The sequence below is a fragment of the Pogona vitticeps genome, chromosome 3 (assembly GCF_051106095.1).
Source record: "Pogona vitticeps strain Pit_001003342236 chromosome 3, PviZW2.1, whole genome shotgun sequence".
Classification (NCBI taxonomy): Eukaryota; Metazoa; Chordata; class Lepidosauria; order Squamata; family Agamidae; genus Pogona; species Pogona vitticeps.
The window spans coordinates 103,369,492-103,385,242 of NC_135785.1; the positions used below are offsets into that span (position 1 = coordinate 103,369,492).

At 41.2% G+C, this 15,751-nt stretch overlaps 1 protein-coding gene across 4 annotated transcripts in view; it reads right to left on the bottom strand.

Moving 5' to 3' along the window:
• Positions 1 to 7,282: 7,282 nt before the first annotated feature.
• Positions 7,283 to 15,751, bottom strand: part of MMRN2 (multimerin 2) — a 30,007-nt gene continuing 21,538 nt past the window's right edge. Inside the window, exons 5-7 of one of the 4 annotated variants that reach the window (XM_072995084.2) lie at positions 14,556 to 14,741; positions 10,596 to 12,467; positions 7,283 to 8,532 (exon numbers count right to left, since the gene is read on the bottom strand). In XM_072995084.2, coding sequence (XP_072851185.2) covers positions 8,150 to 8,532; positions 10,596 to 12,467; positions 14,556 to 14,741 — 2,441 coding nt within the window. In that variant the 3' untranslated portion in view covers positions 7,283 to 8,149. Of the gene's footprint in view, positions 8,533 to 10,595; positions 12,471 to 14,555; positions 14,745 to 15,751 lie in introns of all 4 variants that reach the window. The other 3 variants (XM_020805951.3, XM_078390975.1, XM_078390974.1) reach the window with 3 other exon arrangements.

The window sequence follows — 15,751 nt, forward strand, 5'->3', positions numbered from 1 at the left end:
GATTCACATATCCCGCCCGTCCTCCCCACTGTCACACCATTCTGCTTAATGTAGCGGCGATTGACACAACTGAAAGGGGAGCCTTGGCACCAGGGTACTTATACGGGTGGGGAGGGGGCTTATTTTAATGTGTTTTTTGCTACCGCAGAAGCTCTAAAACTTTCTGATGAGGCTCTGCGCAGGTGCAGGTCACCCAGAGTATGAATCACAGAGCTCCACTCGAAGACCTACAATTACAGGTGGGTAACCTGTCATTTCACTTATCCATGGTCTGAAAATATTAAAAATCTTAAAGGAAAAAAAATCCTGAAAAAACTTTACACATTTATTACCAAAACCAGCCACTAGAGGGAGCCAGAGACTATGCTATGAATACTTCTTAGTGAAGAATAGATAACATGGTCTGATGTTCTCTAGTGGCTAATTCCGGCAATGCATGTGAAAATAATTTTTGTCTCTGCAAGGGGCTTGGAACCAATTCCTAGCAGATATGGGGTGCTACACTACTACAAAGATATTTCAATTTCCCTGTCAGAGGTATTCAGTAAGAATTATAATGCAGTGCTAATGTCAACTCAACAATCATATATAATAATATATATTATTACGATCCTAATAATATATATTATTACGATCAGCAGATCAGATGTCAAAAAGCAATCAAATGTGGGGATGTTTTACTTTTTAAAAAATGTTATATAGGTTGCAAATGGTCAATGATAAGGCAATAGATTACAGCATTTTTAAAAAATTATGCCATAGTGTCCAAAATTATTTTACATTTCCTAAAGTCACTGATTTTTTTATTATTATTTTCAGTTAATGTATTTTAAATATTAGTACATATTCAGCTGAAACATTGGTACATAAGCTATGGATTAATTTATTTTGAACACAGCAAGTCACAGACAATATTATACAACAGGCCTTAAACAAAGAGTTTGTCACTTTTTCAACCACTGCCAGGAGAAGGCATTTAGGTTGATGATCTTAAAACTATCTATTTCTCTTGTTTTGCTCAGATGGCTGGTAAATATTTGGCATAAAACATCAGATTATTAGTTTCAGCCAGTTGATTTCTTACTCTGTCAGGGACCCTTATCCCATTCTCAGCTAATGTTTTGAGGAACCCATGTATGTCTGCCAGAGAATATTTGCCTGATGCGAAAGAATGTAGTCAGTTCTCATGGAGCACTAAGCACACTTCTTGGGTCTCAGTGTCACTTTTCAGAGGCTTATCATACTATCTCATTCTCCCTATGATTCTAGCTTATCAGCCAAAATCAGCAAGAGGTTTGTCAGAGAAAGCTGTCTCCTTTTATTTCTTAAGGAGCCATTGATGATAAACCATTGAGAAACCTGGGGTACCAGGGAATACAGATTGAAAACCACTGGTCTACACAAAGCTATTTTAATTAAAATTCCATTTTAATCAATATTTGTTTACAATGATACTTTGAGCTTTCTCACCTAATCTGGTGAGGTATATGTTTTCCATTTTCTATAATGGAATACTGTGTTCTTCTAAGTGCCATGGAGGTTGGTTAGTTTTATTAGTAATTCATTATGTGCTTAAATTTAATTTTAATGCTGACTTAAGACTTTTGAATAAACCAAAGCAGCCAGAACTGGATTGGAGTAATTACTGCTAGCTGTCATATCAAGGAGCTAGTTTATTCCCCAGTATTTTCTTAGGAGGCCTTACTTTACAGCATAGCAAACAGCCCCTTATTTTAGAATATACTGTATTCTGTATTAAAGGCGAATCAGCTGTAGAACCTTACTGGGTTTTTAAAAACCTGTGCAGTTATTAGTCAAATCAAATGAAATGATTTGCCTTGAAATGTTTTGAAATTATAGCAAGAAATTTCTGTTACAAAAATGTGGCCAAATATTCCATTTTCATTTTGAATTTGAATCCCACTCCTATCCCTAGTTCGTGGTATAGGCTGATGTGATCTAAGAGCCAATTAAAAACAGTTTCTGTCTTTTCAGTGCTATGAATTATTGCAAATATAGTTTGTCATATCTTACTTGCTGCCTTTTTGTTGTAATTCCTTGAGCACTTTTATAAATAAAAACCCATGCATATTTCTTTTTTTAAAAGTACATCTGTTTAACACCTCCGCAGATCATTTTATTGATTTGGCCAAAGTAGTTCTCAGATGCCATTTGCTACACTGTCAGTCATAGGCGAGTAATTCATAATTTTATGTTTATTTCCAGTGATACAGAGCCACACATATGTACCTGATGTGAGGTAAAATTCTTCCTAACAATTGATAGGTCTGATACAAATAGACAAGCTACACTTTATATGCTGTAGGTTTTTAATCTCAATCCCACTGCTAAATATTAGTGATCACAACTTCCAGGTCTATGGAGAAACTATATGTGGGATGCTAGTATATGTGTATGATGCAGTCAACTACAGAAGCATCTTAATAATGGCCACCCCATTACAACCAGATAGTGAAAAGTGGCAGCTTTTGTGAGAAAATGGGGTTTCTTAGTATATTTTGCATTTGTCAACAGGTTGTTGCCTTATTTTTAATGCCAACAGGATTGTGAAGTCTCCCCCACCCAGTCTGTGTGTGAGACTCCTTGTATAAGCATATCACCATCTATTTTTTCTGATAGCCTTCAGAACACGTGTGCTAATTTTGACATCTTCCATTGTGTAATGCTCATAATCTTTCACGAACTACAAGTTTGTGCCTTGGAATTATAATTTTTGAGAAAACATTCAGTCTGAATAGGAATTTTGAACTTTTGAAATTAACATTAACAAAAGTGTAATGTTTGATGAGTTCCTCCTTCTATAGCGTATTTCATTGTCCATCTTTTGTGTGAAAGAATTCTAACTATTGAAAGTTGTACCATCTTTGGAAGTTTGAAAGAAGCAGGCAGAAAAATGTCATTGAAATCAGTGAGAAAGGTTGGTCAGTGTTTAAAAAAATCTCCAAACGCTAGATATGTGTTGCAGTAAGAGAAGCTTAGAGCAGGCAAAAATAAATGCCACTTTCCCTTTAGAATAATTTTGGCTTGTCCTAAACTGTTCTTAAAATCAATATATTCACTCTATTTTTTTCCTCAGATTAAACTTCCATGTTGAGCAAATCAGCCAAGAACATAGACTTATTTTTATTTGTTTATATGCATGCTTTCTGCCTGTGTTACATTTACAAAAGATGTCATAATCTTAAATTATGCACAAAGGGTGAAGCTCTTACTGGTGCCATGAAAATCAATCTATGAATTCCACATACAGTGAAAAACTTCTGAAAATGTTTGCCATTCTTGAGGGGCTGATGTCACCTGGTGCATGATGTAATTCCTCATCAGTCTATTACAATAATTAGCTTCTTAACGAACTCATAACCCTGCTGTTGTTTTTAAATGCTTCCCATTTTTAGATCTCGTCCTTAAGCATTCTGAGCTCTAGATGTAATTTGCTGGTGGGACCGTGGGGCTTCCTTGATTAGATTTGCACCATGTGACGGATGGAAAACAGAAGTTGTTGTGGGGTTTTTTTGGCTCTTTGGTCGTGTTCTGAAGGTTGTTCTTCCTAACGTTTCACTAGTCTCTGTGGCCGGCATCTTCAGAGGACAGCACTCTGTGACCAGAGCACAGAGTGCTGTCCTCTGAAGATGCCAGCCACAGAGACTGGCAAAACGTTAGGAAGAACAACCTTCAGAACATGGCCAAAGAGCCCAGAAAACCCACAACAACCATTAGATCCCAGCCGTGAAATCCTTCTCGAATACAGAAAACAAGCTTTTTATTTTTTTTCTCTGCATTCATAAGCACATAAAACTGATCAAAAGGATAGCAGATTCTAAAAATTTGATTTTCAAAATAAGATCTCTGCAATAATGTTATCTGACTTAGAACTGTAACTAAAATGTTAGTCTCAGACTTACTTGCATACTGTATGATAAATTAAACAGTCTTCTGGCTGTGAAAGGCCTTTGATTTGGATTATCTTTATTGAAGTCTTTTTTATCTTGATTTGTTCAATTATCTTGCCTTGTGACAGTAATTCGGTATAAAATTCAGCTAGTCCTGTTTCTATTCAGTCCCCAAGACTTGTGGCATGTTTCTAAAACCCACAGTGTGGTTGAATCCATAGGTCTGTAATAGCACGAGAAGCAGGTCACCAGGAACTTCTCTTGTATAAAACTCAGTGAAACAAATCCTGTTAACAGGATAATTCCTAATGCATCTTTGTTTCTTCGTAGTTTTTACAAAAGTTTCTTCTGGGCTACTTCTAAAAGTAAAGGCCTGTATTAAATATGAACAATACTTCACTCTCATCCAAATAAAATCATCACATTGAATAGTTCCTTGCCCTGCAGTAGCCCTGATTGCAGTAGAGAAGCCAACAAACTCTACTCATGTTTTGTGCTCTGATTCATCCATGTCCAATATTAAAATGTACAATATTGTATACAGAGAGAATAATGTAGCTAACCTATGTAAAATGTAAATAAAAAGAGAAAGGGTGAAATAAGCAGTATACTCTTTTTGTTATGTATGCCAGAAGTTTAGAATGTCTGTAAATGTAACATGCTAAATGTCTTTTTGTATAGCATCTGATTTAAAAGGTGCCTTAAGTTTACCATGAATTGCTTTGTTCTGTACACAGATTTATGTCAATGTATCATTTTTAAGTAAATAATCTTATTTTAGTAAACATTAGTAATACATTTGTTTGTTAACAATTTTGTATTTGTGTTCAAAAGCATTTTCTGTTTTAAAACAAGTGTCAAAAACGTATATGCGTTGCAAGATTGTACTTAAAGTGGTTAAAGATTGTACTTAAAGTGCAAAATAACATTCAAACTGCAACCTTGATGAAGAGTGCATACTTGTTCGAAATGCAGATCTTTTTCTCTTTAAGATATTGTCAAACAATGCATTAGTCACTTCTGCTCTCTGCTTCTGTGTATTTTTACAGGAGTAGAAGCTATGCTTGAGACAAGTAATGCTTTTCTTAATTCCTGAGTGGGCATGTTTTGTATGCAGGCAAAAAGAAATTTGTGTAAGCAATTGCACTGTTCCATACTGACAAGAGAAAGAACCCCATGTTCACGTAGTGCAGAATTTATGCCACATACACAACCTGCAGTGGTTGTTAAAAATTAAATGCCTTCCTATTTTCCCCCTCCCCAATAACATGTAGCATTACTAACTCTTTGGTGTGCCTTTTAGATATGCTAACAGTAGCAGTGCTAGTGAGTTAAGGTAGAGAAACACATTGTGTTACAGTAAAATTACATGGAGTAAATGATGATGCACTAATGGAGGGGATGAACAACTTCATGTGAGGAAATTGATTTTTTTTAAATAACTGTGTTGTGTGGCATGAGTAGTTCTACTCTTAAAGTGGTGCATCTTTTATTTCTTTGTAAAGCAGCACATCCCACCTTGGTATGTAAAGCAGCCTTTCCAAGTTTTTTTTCCTTCAAGGATTCCCTTCCCCATTTTTTCATCTGTCTCGAAGATGCTGACTACATCTCATGGCCAGAATCCTCTTGTGTAAAGTTATATCCGTATAAGCTAATGACATCATCAGCTGTGGGGTTTTATCACTCATTAAAAGTTTCCTGTTACCTCCCACCCCAGGTTCTGAGGCTCTTTTGCAATGTCCTTTGACCTGGAGAAGTCTCTGGAAACCTTGGAATGGCCCGGGGAGTTTAATGGCCCAAAAATTGTTGGTGCTGATCCCAGCACCAAGGACTCTCAACAGCAATTTTTGAACATTAAAAGCTTCCTCCCACCCACTCCTGAGGCTCCAGAAGGCTTCCCCAGATCAGAAGGGATCCGAACAGAGCCCTGGAACTGCAGAGGTATATGTGTGGAATAGGAAACTCTTAATGAACAGTAAGATCCTTTATCTCGTGGTGTCATCAGCATGCATGGGCATAACTTTACACAAGAACATTTTGATCAATGCATTCAGATGGAATACAGCACAATATTGCTGTATGGGGTGTTTCAGTTCAAAGTCCAAGCCAGATATGATTTTTGTTCTGTTGTTCTCAGAATATGCCATTCCACTTATGCCTGACATCAACCAGTTAGCATTCTGTAGTCATTGAGAATTCCGAGTCTTTAATTATCTATTTCTGAGATTTTCTTTTGTTTCTGCAAACCCTGGAGTTTTCTAGAGGTGCTGATATCTTCCTCCATATGTGAACAATCCCACTGGGCTACATAAAGGTCCGTGCTTAATGGAAGCTTTTACCATTAACATGTAGAACGATGTACAGCATGTACAGTTTATACTGCACTCTGGTTTCAGTGTTCTTCTGCACAAATAACTGCATGTTTTAAAATTAGTGCAGGAAGGAGATCCAGCATGGCCCTAAGTATTTGATCATTACATGTACAACAACCTGGTTAGTTAAATTGGGATTGTTATTTCATTAAATTCAGAACATGTTTATTCTTTAATGTTCTGTTGTGGCTGTTTGAAGTGAAAACACATTATTATGAAGTTATGCACCTACTGCACAGAAGACATTGCATTCAGAGTATATATTTCTGCTGCAGAGGTTAAATAGTTGCAACAGTATACTAAACTTGCTGCAAGAAGTAAAATACATACTACCTGGCTGAATTGAGGTGGTAAGTATATTTCTGGTTTAGTAGCATGTAGGTTCAAAGGGACTTGGGGTTCTGCCTATTTAACAGCAATACCAATATGTAAATAAAATTATAATAATCATTGTAGTTTTAATCTTCAATAAGCACACACATTTTTTTTTAAATTAAGGCTGTGAGCCTGTAACCAAATAAGACTGTTGACCTTAAGTGATGTTCTCCTCTTGGTAAACATGCATAAGAACATATTATAAACCCATGGTACATTAAGTATGTGTGTATACATGGGCATGCATCCACACATGCACGCATACACATTGTTTTAAAACTTACTGGTAGTGGCTTTTCAGGTTATAAGGTAGCATATTCAGTTTTGAAACACTCAGTCTCGCACAACTTTATTACATGCTCCTATGCATGTTTACCAAGAGGAGAACTTAGCATGTTTTTGTCTTTTTTGTTTTGTTTCGTTTTTTGCAGAGCTATATATAGGTTTAAGTAGGTGGCATGATAGCTTAGTGAGTAGGAGTACCAACAAAGAAGGGATTTGTAAACCACTTCTGAGGGCTTTATACTTAGGAAACCTGGCAAAGATTGCCATGAGCCAGAAATAATGACAGTATCTAGCAGGTGAACAAAAAGATCCAAAGAATTAATAGAAAGGTCAGTACTGTTTATAAAAACAAAACAAAAATGTTTAATTTTCTGAAAGTACATGTTGATAATTTCAAAATGTGTATCCACCTCTCATAAGCTTTATCCCTATCCATTGTTTGATATGAATGGGAATTATTTTCACTAAAGGAGATCTTAATATTATCTGGTCTAGAAGTGGCCATTTGATGTTGGTGTCTACATGGAATGTTTGGCATAAGCACTGATCTTATCAGCAGATTCCTGTGTTTCAATAAGATATTAAAATTTGCAAAGTAAGCTACATCCTAGGGTATAGAAGAAGATAATTATCAAGGATGTACAGGAGGAGTTGAATCCTATACATGCCTCCTCAGAAATGTGCCCTATTGATTTCAGTGAGACTTACAGTACTGATAAATATATGTAGGATTGTTGCTTAAGTGATACACTTATCTCAATTTACATTCTGATACAAACAACATTACAGACCTTAGAAATTCCCATTTTTCTAAATCTAAAATCCTATATGTGCATACCTCACATAGGGCACATGGCTGAGTGAAACAATTTTTATTGGCTTTCACATGTGATGATATTGCTCATAAGATAGCCAGATTCTGTAATTGTGGATTGAAAGGGAAGCTCTTTCTTGAGCTGCAGAAAATGAATGGAATCAAAGACTCTTATAGAATTTTACTTTTTTTAAAGTATGGAAGAAATATGTTGAATTTTCATACAGCTCACATTTGTTTTTGATGCTGCTAAGCAGCTGCTGAACTATGTCTAGAAAGCACCACTGAAACAATTCAAGGGTGGGGCTACCTTTAGACAATACCAGCGCAATAGTCAGAGAAGGAGGTTTGTTGTGCTTACAGGAAGGCATCTACTATATCAGGGCCTTTTTTCAAGTTTTGAATATCAGAAATCCTGCCATACTCAAACCAGCTGGCTCCTGCTTTACTGAGGCACCTTGCACCAGTTCAAATGACATGTGTTCACCTTTCTTCAGCTCTACTAGTGCAAAAATAGTCATGGGGCCTCCATTTGCCTTTATCTTCTTATAGCTCATTAGTGTCATTCTGTGTCCATTGCTGAAAACTAGTTGCCCCAAAGCAGGCCCTGGAGGAAGTTCCATACTGATAGCAATCATATAGATACCACTCTGAGGTGACTTAAAGTAACCATGTTCAGGATAGAAACCTCCTCCATAATTAAGATATGTTCCGTTGAGGTATGACATAGATGCTCCATCTTCTGGATACCTCACATAAAAAGCCACAGCTGTGCCTAGATAGGGATAGAAAAGGTAGCAACATGAATATGATTTGATAAAATTCCTGTAACATTTCCACATTGACAATAGGGATGATGGCACAGTTTGGAAATCTTGAGGCCCATCAAAATCTACCTGAAAAACAAAGTGAGCTTTTTGGTTGGAGTTTCACTGAATCTGCAAGTTGTTTTCACCATCTTCTCTCACGTCCTAAATGTTAAAGCCATCTTCACTGCATTAACAGTGAGAGCAGCAGCAGCAGCATACAAGAGAGTATTTTGCTACACTGCCCCCTCCCATTGTAGAGACATCAGGGACTAGAGAAAGTTGGAAGTTTTCCAGAGGGCCCTATAACTGCACACTTATACTGTTGGCAGGGGAAAAAATCGGATGACAGGAAGGTAGGAAAATATTTGCTTTCTTAATCAGTGTACATTTGTCATGGTTGCCATCAAGTTTAAAAGAAAAGAAATTGGATTATAAATGGGAAGAAAAACAGGGCCATGGGTGTTTGGCTTGGGAGAGGTTCATCTTTATGAATCCTTCAATCACTTGGGAAATTTGGGAGGGGTCCCTTTTTTCTGGAAAACTCACATAAATCCCACATCTGCCAGAGAGAAAAATAGAGGGCTTACTTAGATATGTATATTCTGTCATTGATCCAAACTTGAATGTATTGATTTTAATACTGCATGTCCTTGTTAATCCACTTAACAAAATTGTAAATTGTAAGCAGAATGCAAAATTAAAGCAGCAAGCTCCACTTTGATTCATTTTCAGCAACTGCACATGCTGGAAATAAACCAAAATGGAGCAATCCCACTTGCACCAAAGACCCCAGTGCTCCTTACATAGACCCGGAAAGGTGTGCATAGGAACACTCTGGGGATGGGTTGGTTCACTCTGCAATTATGTTGTCTGATTGCTCTGAAAAGAGAGAGAACCAGCCCGTTCCTGTAGCAGACCAAATTGGGACAAATGCCCGTCTGATCTCATCCTTAGTTTTTTTTAAAAAAAAAATTAGTTAAACATTACATTAAAGACCAATACAAGTAAGAATAAGAAAGAAAAAAATGGCCTGTCATCTCACATTGTAAACAATCACTGACATCTGAACAGATCTCTCCGCAGAGATATGCCGTATGTGGATGTTGAAGCTGCTGCCCATTTTCTTTCTTTCCTTTGGTAGGTATACACTATGAATGGACACCATGTCACTTCAAAGTAATTCAACTCTTAATTGTCCACTGGCTCTTTGAACTTCTCGAGTTAACCTCTCTGCAAGAGCAACACCACAAACACATTTTTACCAACTATTTACAGATAGGTTTTTGCTAATTTTCCATTTTCTAGCCAGCTCTTTTCTTTTCTTTTCTTTTCTTTTCTTTTCTTTTCTTTCTTTCTTTCTTTCTTTCTTTCTTTCTTTCTTTCTTTCTTTCTTTCTTTCTTTCTTTCTTACTTACTTACTTACTTACTTACTTACTTACTAATGGCTTCTTTTTTCTTGAGGGAAAAAGTCAGTTTTACAGATAGTTCACTTTCTTGTCAGAAGATGGTGCTATGATACAGGAAAATTAAGTTTTTAAAACTACTTTGTGATTCAGGCCTTATTGGGACCATCTTCTAGAATTTTCTTTTGGTGGCTTTAACTTCATTGTAGGCCTCTTCTCACTTTGCCCTCTCTGTCAGTAAACAGTTTCAACAAACATCATTGAGAAATGAGTGCACTAGAGTAGTTGGATATTTTTCAGAAAAGGTTTCAAGTGTTGTCTCTCTCTTCCCCTAACATAAGAAAAGATTCACTGAAAGTAGGAAAAGAGGAAGTTTGAATGTGAGTTTGATCAACTCAGTAAAAGAAACCACAACCTTTCATTTGCAAGATTTGAGCAGGGATGTTACTGAAAGGATCTTTGGGCGGTCACTAATACACAGAGTCATCACAATTTGGAAGAAATTTGGCAGCCCATAACACAAACAAGATCATATTTGCTTTTTTAAGAATTTTTCAAGTCCCGGCCGAAACATACGTTTTAGAAAACCCCAGTGTTACTAAAGGGACTTGTTGGAAGAAACCTACCTGTCTCCATGTTCTCCAAGTATATCTTGTTTCTTCCATTTAAAGTTCCTTCTCGGCGAACATTGGTCTCCTTCTTGTCCCTTATTTTTTGATGGTCCTGAACTTTCAGTTGCTTTCTCATCCTTCTGCCTACCAGTGACTGAATCTTTGCAACATCTAGACTTATATTTGCAGCAGCTAATTCTTTGTTGCTTCCAAACAGTTTTTGAAAAATCTGTAGGTGCTCTTCAAAGCTTTGTTGGGTTGTTGCAAGGTCTTCCCTCAGGTTCTCCACTGAAATAGTGAGTGGTTCCATAAAATTGACTCTGGTATGATTACAGCAGAAACTAGTGTGATTCCATTGTGATTCATATTTCTTCATTTCCTTGCTGATGTGTTCAATCTCTTTCTTTAGAGTCATGATATCATGATAGGCTGGATTGTCAAGAGCATCCTCCATGGCAGCTTCATGGTTTGGTTCCATATGTTTCACTCTGTCATGTTCAGAGTTGACCTCTTGCACAATATCTTCTGCCTCCTTCTCAGGGACAGGCTGTTTAGTAGATTTACCGGCACTGGAATCGTTCTCATGTTCCATCTCCAGAGAATGAATTCTGTCTCTAAGGGATTCTAATGTAACATTTTGCTTCTTTAGATGATCTAAGATCAATCTGATATCCAACACCTGCTGATGATTTGGGGGTGAGAAAAAGGTGCCAGAGTCATCTTCGGACAAGGCGTCCATAATTTCATCCCCAAGCACAGCTACAAGTGCTTTCTCATGTCTCATTGCATCCATGAGCAGAGAGTTGAAAGAGCTATTGAGATATTTGATGTGCCCATGCATCCTCTCATCATTTTCCTTCAGGGTTCCAATATTTTCAGACAGTGTTTCAGTGTGGAACTTAAGAAGAGACATGCTGCCTTCCAATTTCCGGCTCTGTTCCTGTTGGAAATCTATAGAGTGGTGTATTAGGGGGAAAGCTGCAGCAAGGTCTTTTAATCGTGCCTCCAGCTGCTTTATTTCTTCTCTGTTTATTTGGCTGATGTTCATTTGATCTTCTTTATTGCCTAGAGGCAGATTTTCACAATGACATGCTTTTAAAGACCTCTGTAGATCCCAGTGGCCTTGTTCAATATTGGCCAGAGTATCATTGAGAACTAGAATTTTTCTTTCCATATCTTCTCTGTATTCCTCTAATATAAGATCCTTTTCAATTAAATCTACCCTGAACTCCTCTATGTTCTGCCTTAAGTTGACTTTTAAGTTACTGATTGATCGAGTTAGTTCTTGATAGTCCTCTTCAGACTCCTTATAAAGTTCTTTTAGCTGTTCAGCATGCTCTGTCAGGGTCTGATTGAGAACTTGAACGTCTATGTCAGCAAATGGCTCATTTTGGCTACCAAGTTGTACGGGGAAGACTAGGTTTCTGCTCAGAACCTCAAGCTCTCCTTGGAGTTTATTTTGCTCTTGTCTCATGTCTATGATGCTGTGGTTTAACGCTGAAAAAGACATATGTTGTATTTTGTGGTTTCTCTTGAGCTTGTTGTCAATGTCTGCTTTGATCATGGTGAGATTGTAGTGAATGGCTGCCTGCTGTTGATGGAAATGACTCTCAATTTCTCTCTTCATCTGCTCCACTTTCAGGACATTATCTTGAATTTTGGATTCAAACTTTGTCCCAAGCTCTTGGAAATCTTTCTTGGGCACGGTGCTTTCTTGGAAGCTCTCTATGTTTCTCCGATTGGCCTCGACATTTTGTGAAAGGTTTTTCAGGGCAATAGAAAGATCCTGTAGACTTTTATTGAAGCTTGCCCAGACTGGGTGAAAATGGAGCCTTAAGAAATTCTCCACATGGGGAAAAAGCATTTGCTGAAGGAATTGCTCCTGCCCTTCTGAAATACAACACAAAATGAAAACAAAACAAGGTAATGTGAAACTGTATTAATTTGGAAAAAGCATAGGGAAGTGGCAGTCCACATAGCCCCCCCCCCACACACACACAGAAGAATTAGACCAAAGCCCATGCTGACTTGGTGGAGAGACCCAGGGCCGGACTGGCCATCTGGCAATTCTGGCAAATGCCAGAAGGGCCGATGGTCAGAAGGGCCGGTTCTTGCCTCAGCGCAGGGCCAGGCTGAGCCCCCCTCCCCAAAAGAGAGCGAGCGAGCGAGAGAGCAAAAGGGAGCCTTCCCTCCCCGCCCCCTTGCCTTGCCTTGCCTCCTCCTCTTCCTCCTCCTTCCTCCTCCTCCTGCCCCTCCAGCTGGGACGTCCCCCCCAACCTCCCCAACCGGCCCAAGAGCACACCCGCGCCCGAGGGGGGGCAACGCCAAGGCCCGGCTCCTAGCGTGGCGGCGAAGGCGGGTTCCAGGCGGAGGAGGTGGCGGCCATGGGGACGCGGCCGCTCCGCCTCCCTCCCGCACCCGCTGAGCCGCCGCCGGCGGCTGTGCGCTTTGTTCGAGGCTAGCGCGGGCAGCCGAGACGCCGCGGCTTCCCAGCCCTGCCTGCCCGCCGGCTGCTCTCGGGCCGCGGCTGGTGCTGGTGCCCGGCCGGAGGGTCTGGCCGGTGCATCCCCCGCCCCGCTCGCTCGTTCGCTCGCTTCCTCGCCCTGGCGCGCCGGGGCCGGGGAGGGCCGGAGGGCGGAGCGGGAGTGGGAGCGGCAGGAGGAGGAGGAGGAGGAGGAGGAGGAGGAGGCAGCCTCGCCTCAGATCCTCCCCCACCGCCCGCCCACCCCGCCCTGGCCTGGCCCACTGCCCAGGCACCCAGGTGGCCGAGAGCGCACGGTGCCCGGGCGCATCGCCTTCGCCGGGCGCCCTTGGCCTCTCCAAAGGGAAGCGCGCCGCTGGGGGAGCGGGCGCCTCGGCCAGCCTTCCCTGGGCGGGCGGGCGAGGAGGGAAAGCCGGGGGGGGGCCCGGAGAGGGGAGGAGGAGGAGGAAGGGGTCGAGGACAGGGAAAAGAGCGGAGGGGGGACTGGAAGAGGTGAGGAGGGCCGATCGGAAACTGGAAGCCAAGAAAGCCTCTCCTCCCGGGCAGGGGTGGCCATGCTGCCTCCCAGGAAAGCCCCTCTGACGAGGCTGGGCTGAAGTTTCGTCGGCAAACCCAGCCTCGACCAGAGGGATCCTGACCTGGTCCCGGGAAGATCAACTTTCCTGGCCAGTTTTTTTTTTAAGTGAAAATTTCCTCATCAGAGCTGGGCTACGCTGTCTTTGTTTCACCGTCCCCTGAGAATGTCACAACCCCGCTTTAGATACGAGTTGCCTTCTTATCCTGCTCCTTAGGATGTGCTGCGGCAGAAAAGATACACTCCTCTTGCACAGGGAGGTTCTGTTTATTCGTTTCGTTCATATCCTCGGCTCCCTCCCAAGTTTTATCCTCCTCCCTACAGCCCTGTGAGGTAGACCAGGCTGATGGCGAGAGCACCTCGCTCAAAATCCCCCCGGTGCATTTCAGGGGTCCATAGGGCCAATTCTGGCCCAAAGCCAGGTGGGCCTGTGTCCCCACAGCCGGTGGGCCTGTGTGCTCTAAATGCCAGGGCCGATTTTTGGTCCCAGTCCGGCCCTGGAGAGACCCAAGCCAAAACACCTGGCACCCAAAAAGCAGCAAATTATTTTTGTTCCCAAGTGAAAATCCCACAAACATCTCTACCCATCTCTGTTACTAAAAATATGACAAGTAAAAAACAAAATAGTTAATAATTTAACCCCCAAAGTTTGCAGCCTGAGGTGGGGGCTTGATTTTGCCCTTTAGTAGAGCTGGTCCTGTTACCTCTATGCATACCTTCTCTCTCTCTCTCTCTCTCTCTCTCTCTCTCTCTCTCTCTCTCTCTCTCTCTCTCTCACACACACACACACACACACACACACACACACACACACACACACACACACACACACACACACACACACACACACACACACACACACACACACACACACACACACACACACACCAGCCCTTCTGTGGAGCAGATTTGTGCACACCTGCACTCTTAGCTGCCCAAACTGCTCTCTGGTTGGAGTCGTTGTGGCTTGCTTCTCCCCTTGTGCTGCTGACATTAGGGTGAAACGCCTTCTGCAGGGCCCCCAAGTGACTTGCTGCCTGGTGAATATCATTCTGCAGGTCCTCCAGCAGGGCTTCATGTCTCTGCTGGGTTTCTATGATTTCTCCTGCTTTAGCCAAGAACACAGAAAGGGCAAAAGAAACAAGAGCAGGTACAGCCAGTTTTAGTACAGCCGCCAAATGGAGGGGTGGTCCCTGTCCCTTCTGCGCTTAAGGAGAACATTCACTGCAATGAAGCTTTGCCAACGATTAAGGAAGGGGCTGTTGTTCCCTTCCTGCTCAGGCTGCCTGATCAGCCAGACCATCTGGCCCAAGACAATTTGCTGACTGAAGCAGAACAGCACACGGCACCCGCTCCAACCCAGGACCCGAGGTCAGCCAGGTGAGGTTGGTGCATGAGGTGGAAACTGCCAGAAATACCTCACCCTTCTTGGCAGTAAAGACATAATACAGGCAAACTGAATCATCATTCACTGCCCTTTGATGGCATGCCAGATCAGCTGCCCATAAATAAGCATTTAATTTTTTTACCCTGCATTTCTCCCAGAAACTGGGAGCCAAGGTGGTTTGCAGTATAAGTTAGAAACAACTTGAACACTCTTTACTTTCAAAAGCCAATAAATTATAAATAAATAACGGTAATTAAATCAGATGTCATGTTAATGCAGTTTAAAACATCTCAGTTAACAAAAACAATTACCATCAACCACAGAGAAATGGGCGTGGGCCAGGGGACATGAGAGGAGAACGTAAGTCACTTGACCACCCAATGTGAATGATTTTCAAGACCCTTTGCACACCAAGTCTCTTGGATTCATTCTGATTTGGATGCTGGAGCTGATTTAATTCCTCCAGATATAACTTTGGCCCTTCTCCAGTATCAGTGCAATTTTTTTTTCAATGGCAGGGCCTAATTCAGCACTACAGTTCCTGAGACCCAAAGGGTCAAGAGACACAGCAGGTAGAGCTATTCTACCTGTGTGCTAGGTTCTCTTCCCCTGCCCCCCCCTTCTACTATGGAGCCGAGGACACCACCTGGAGGTATTGTATTGCATTTACAGTGGGATGGGAAGTGCTTCTGGCCCCATGGTAGATGTTAAGTAGGAAATTTTGCACA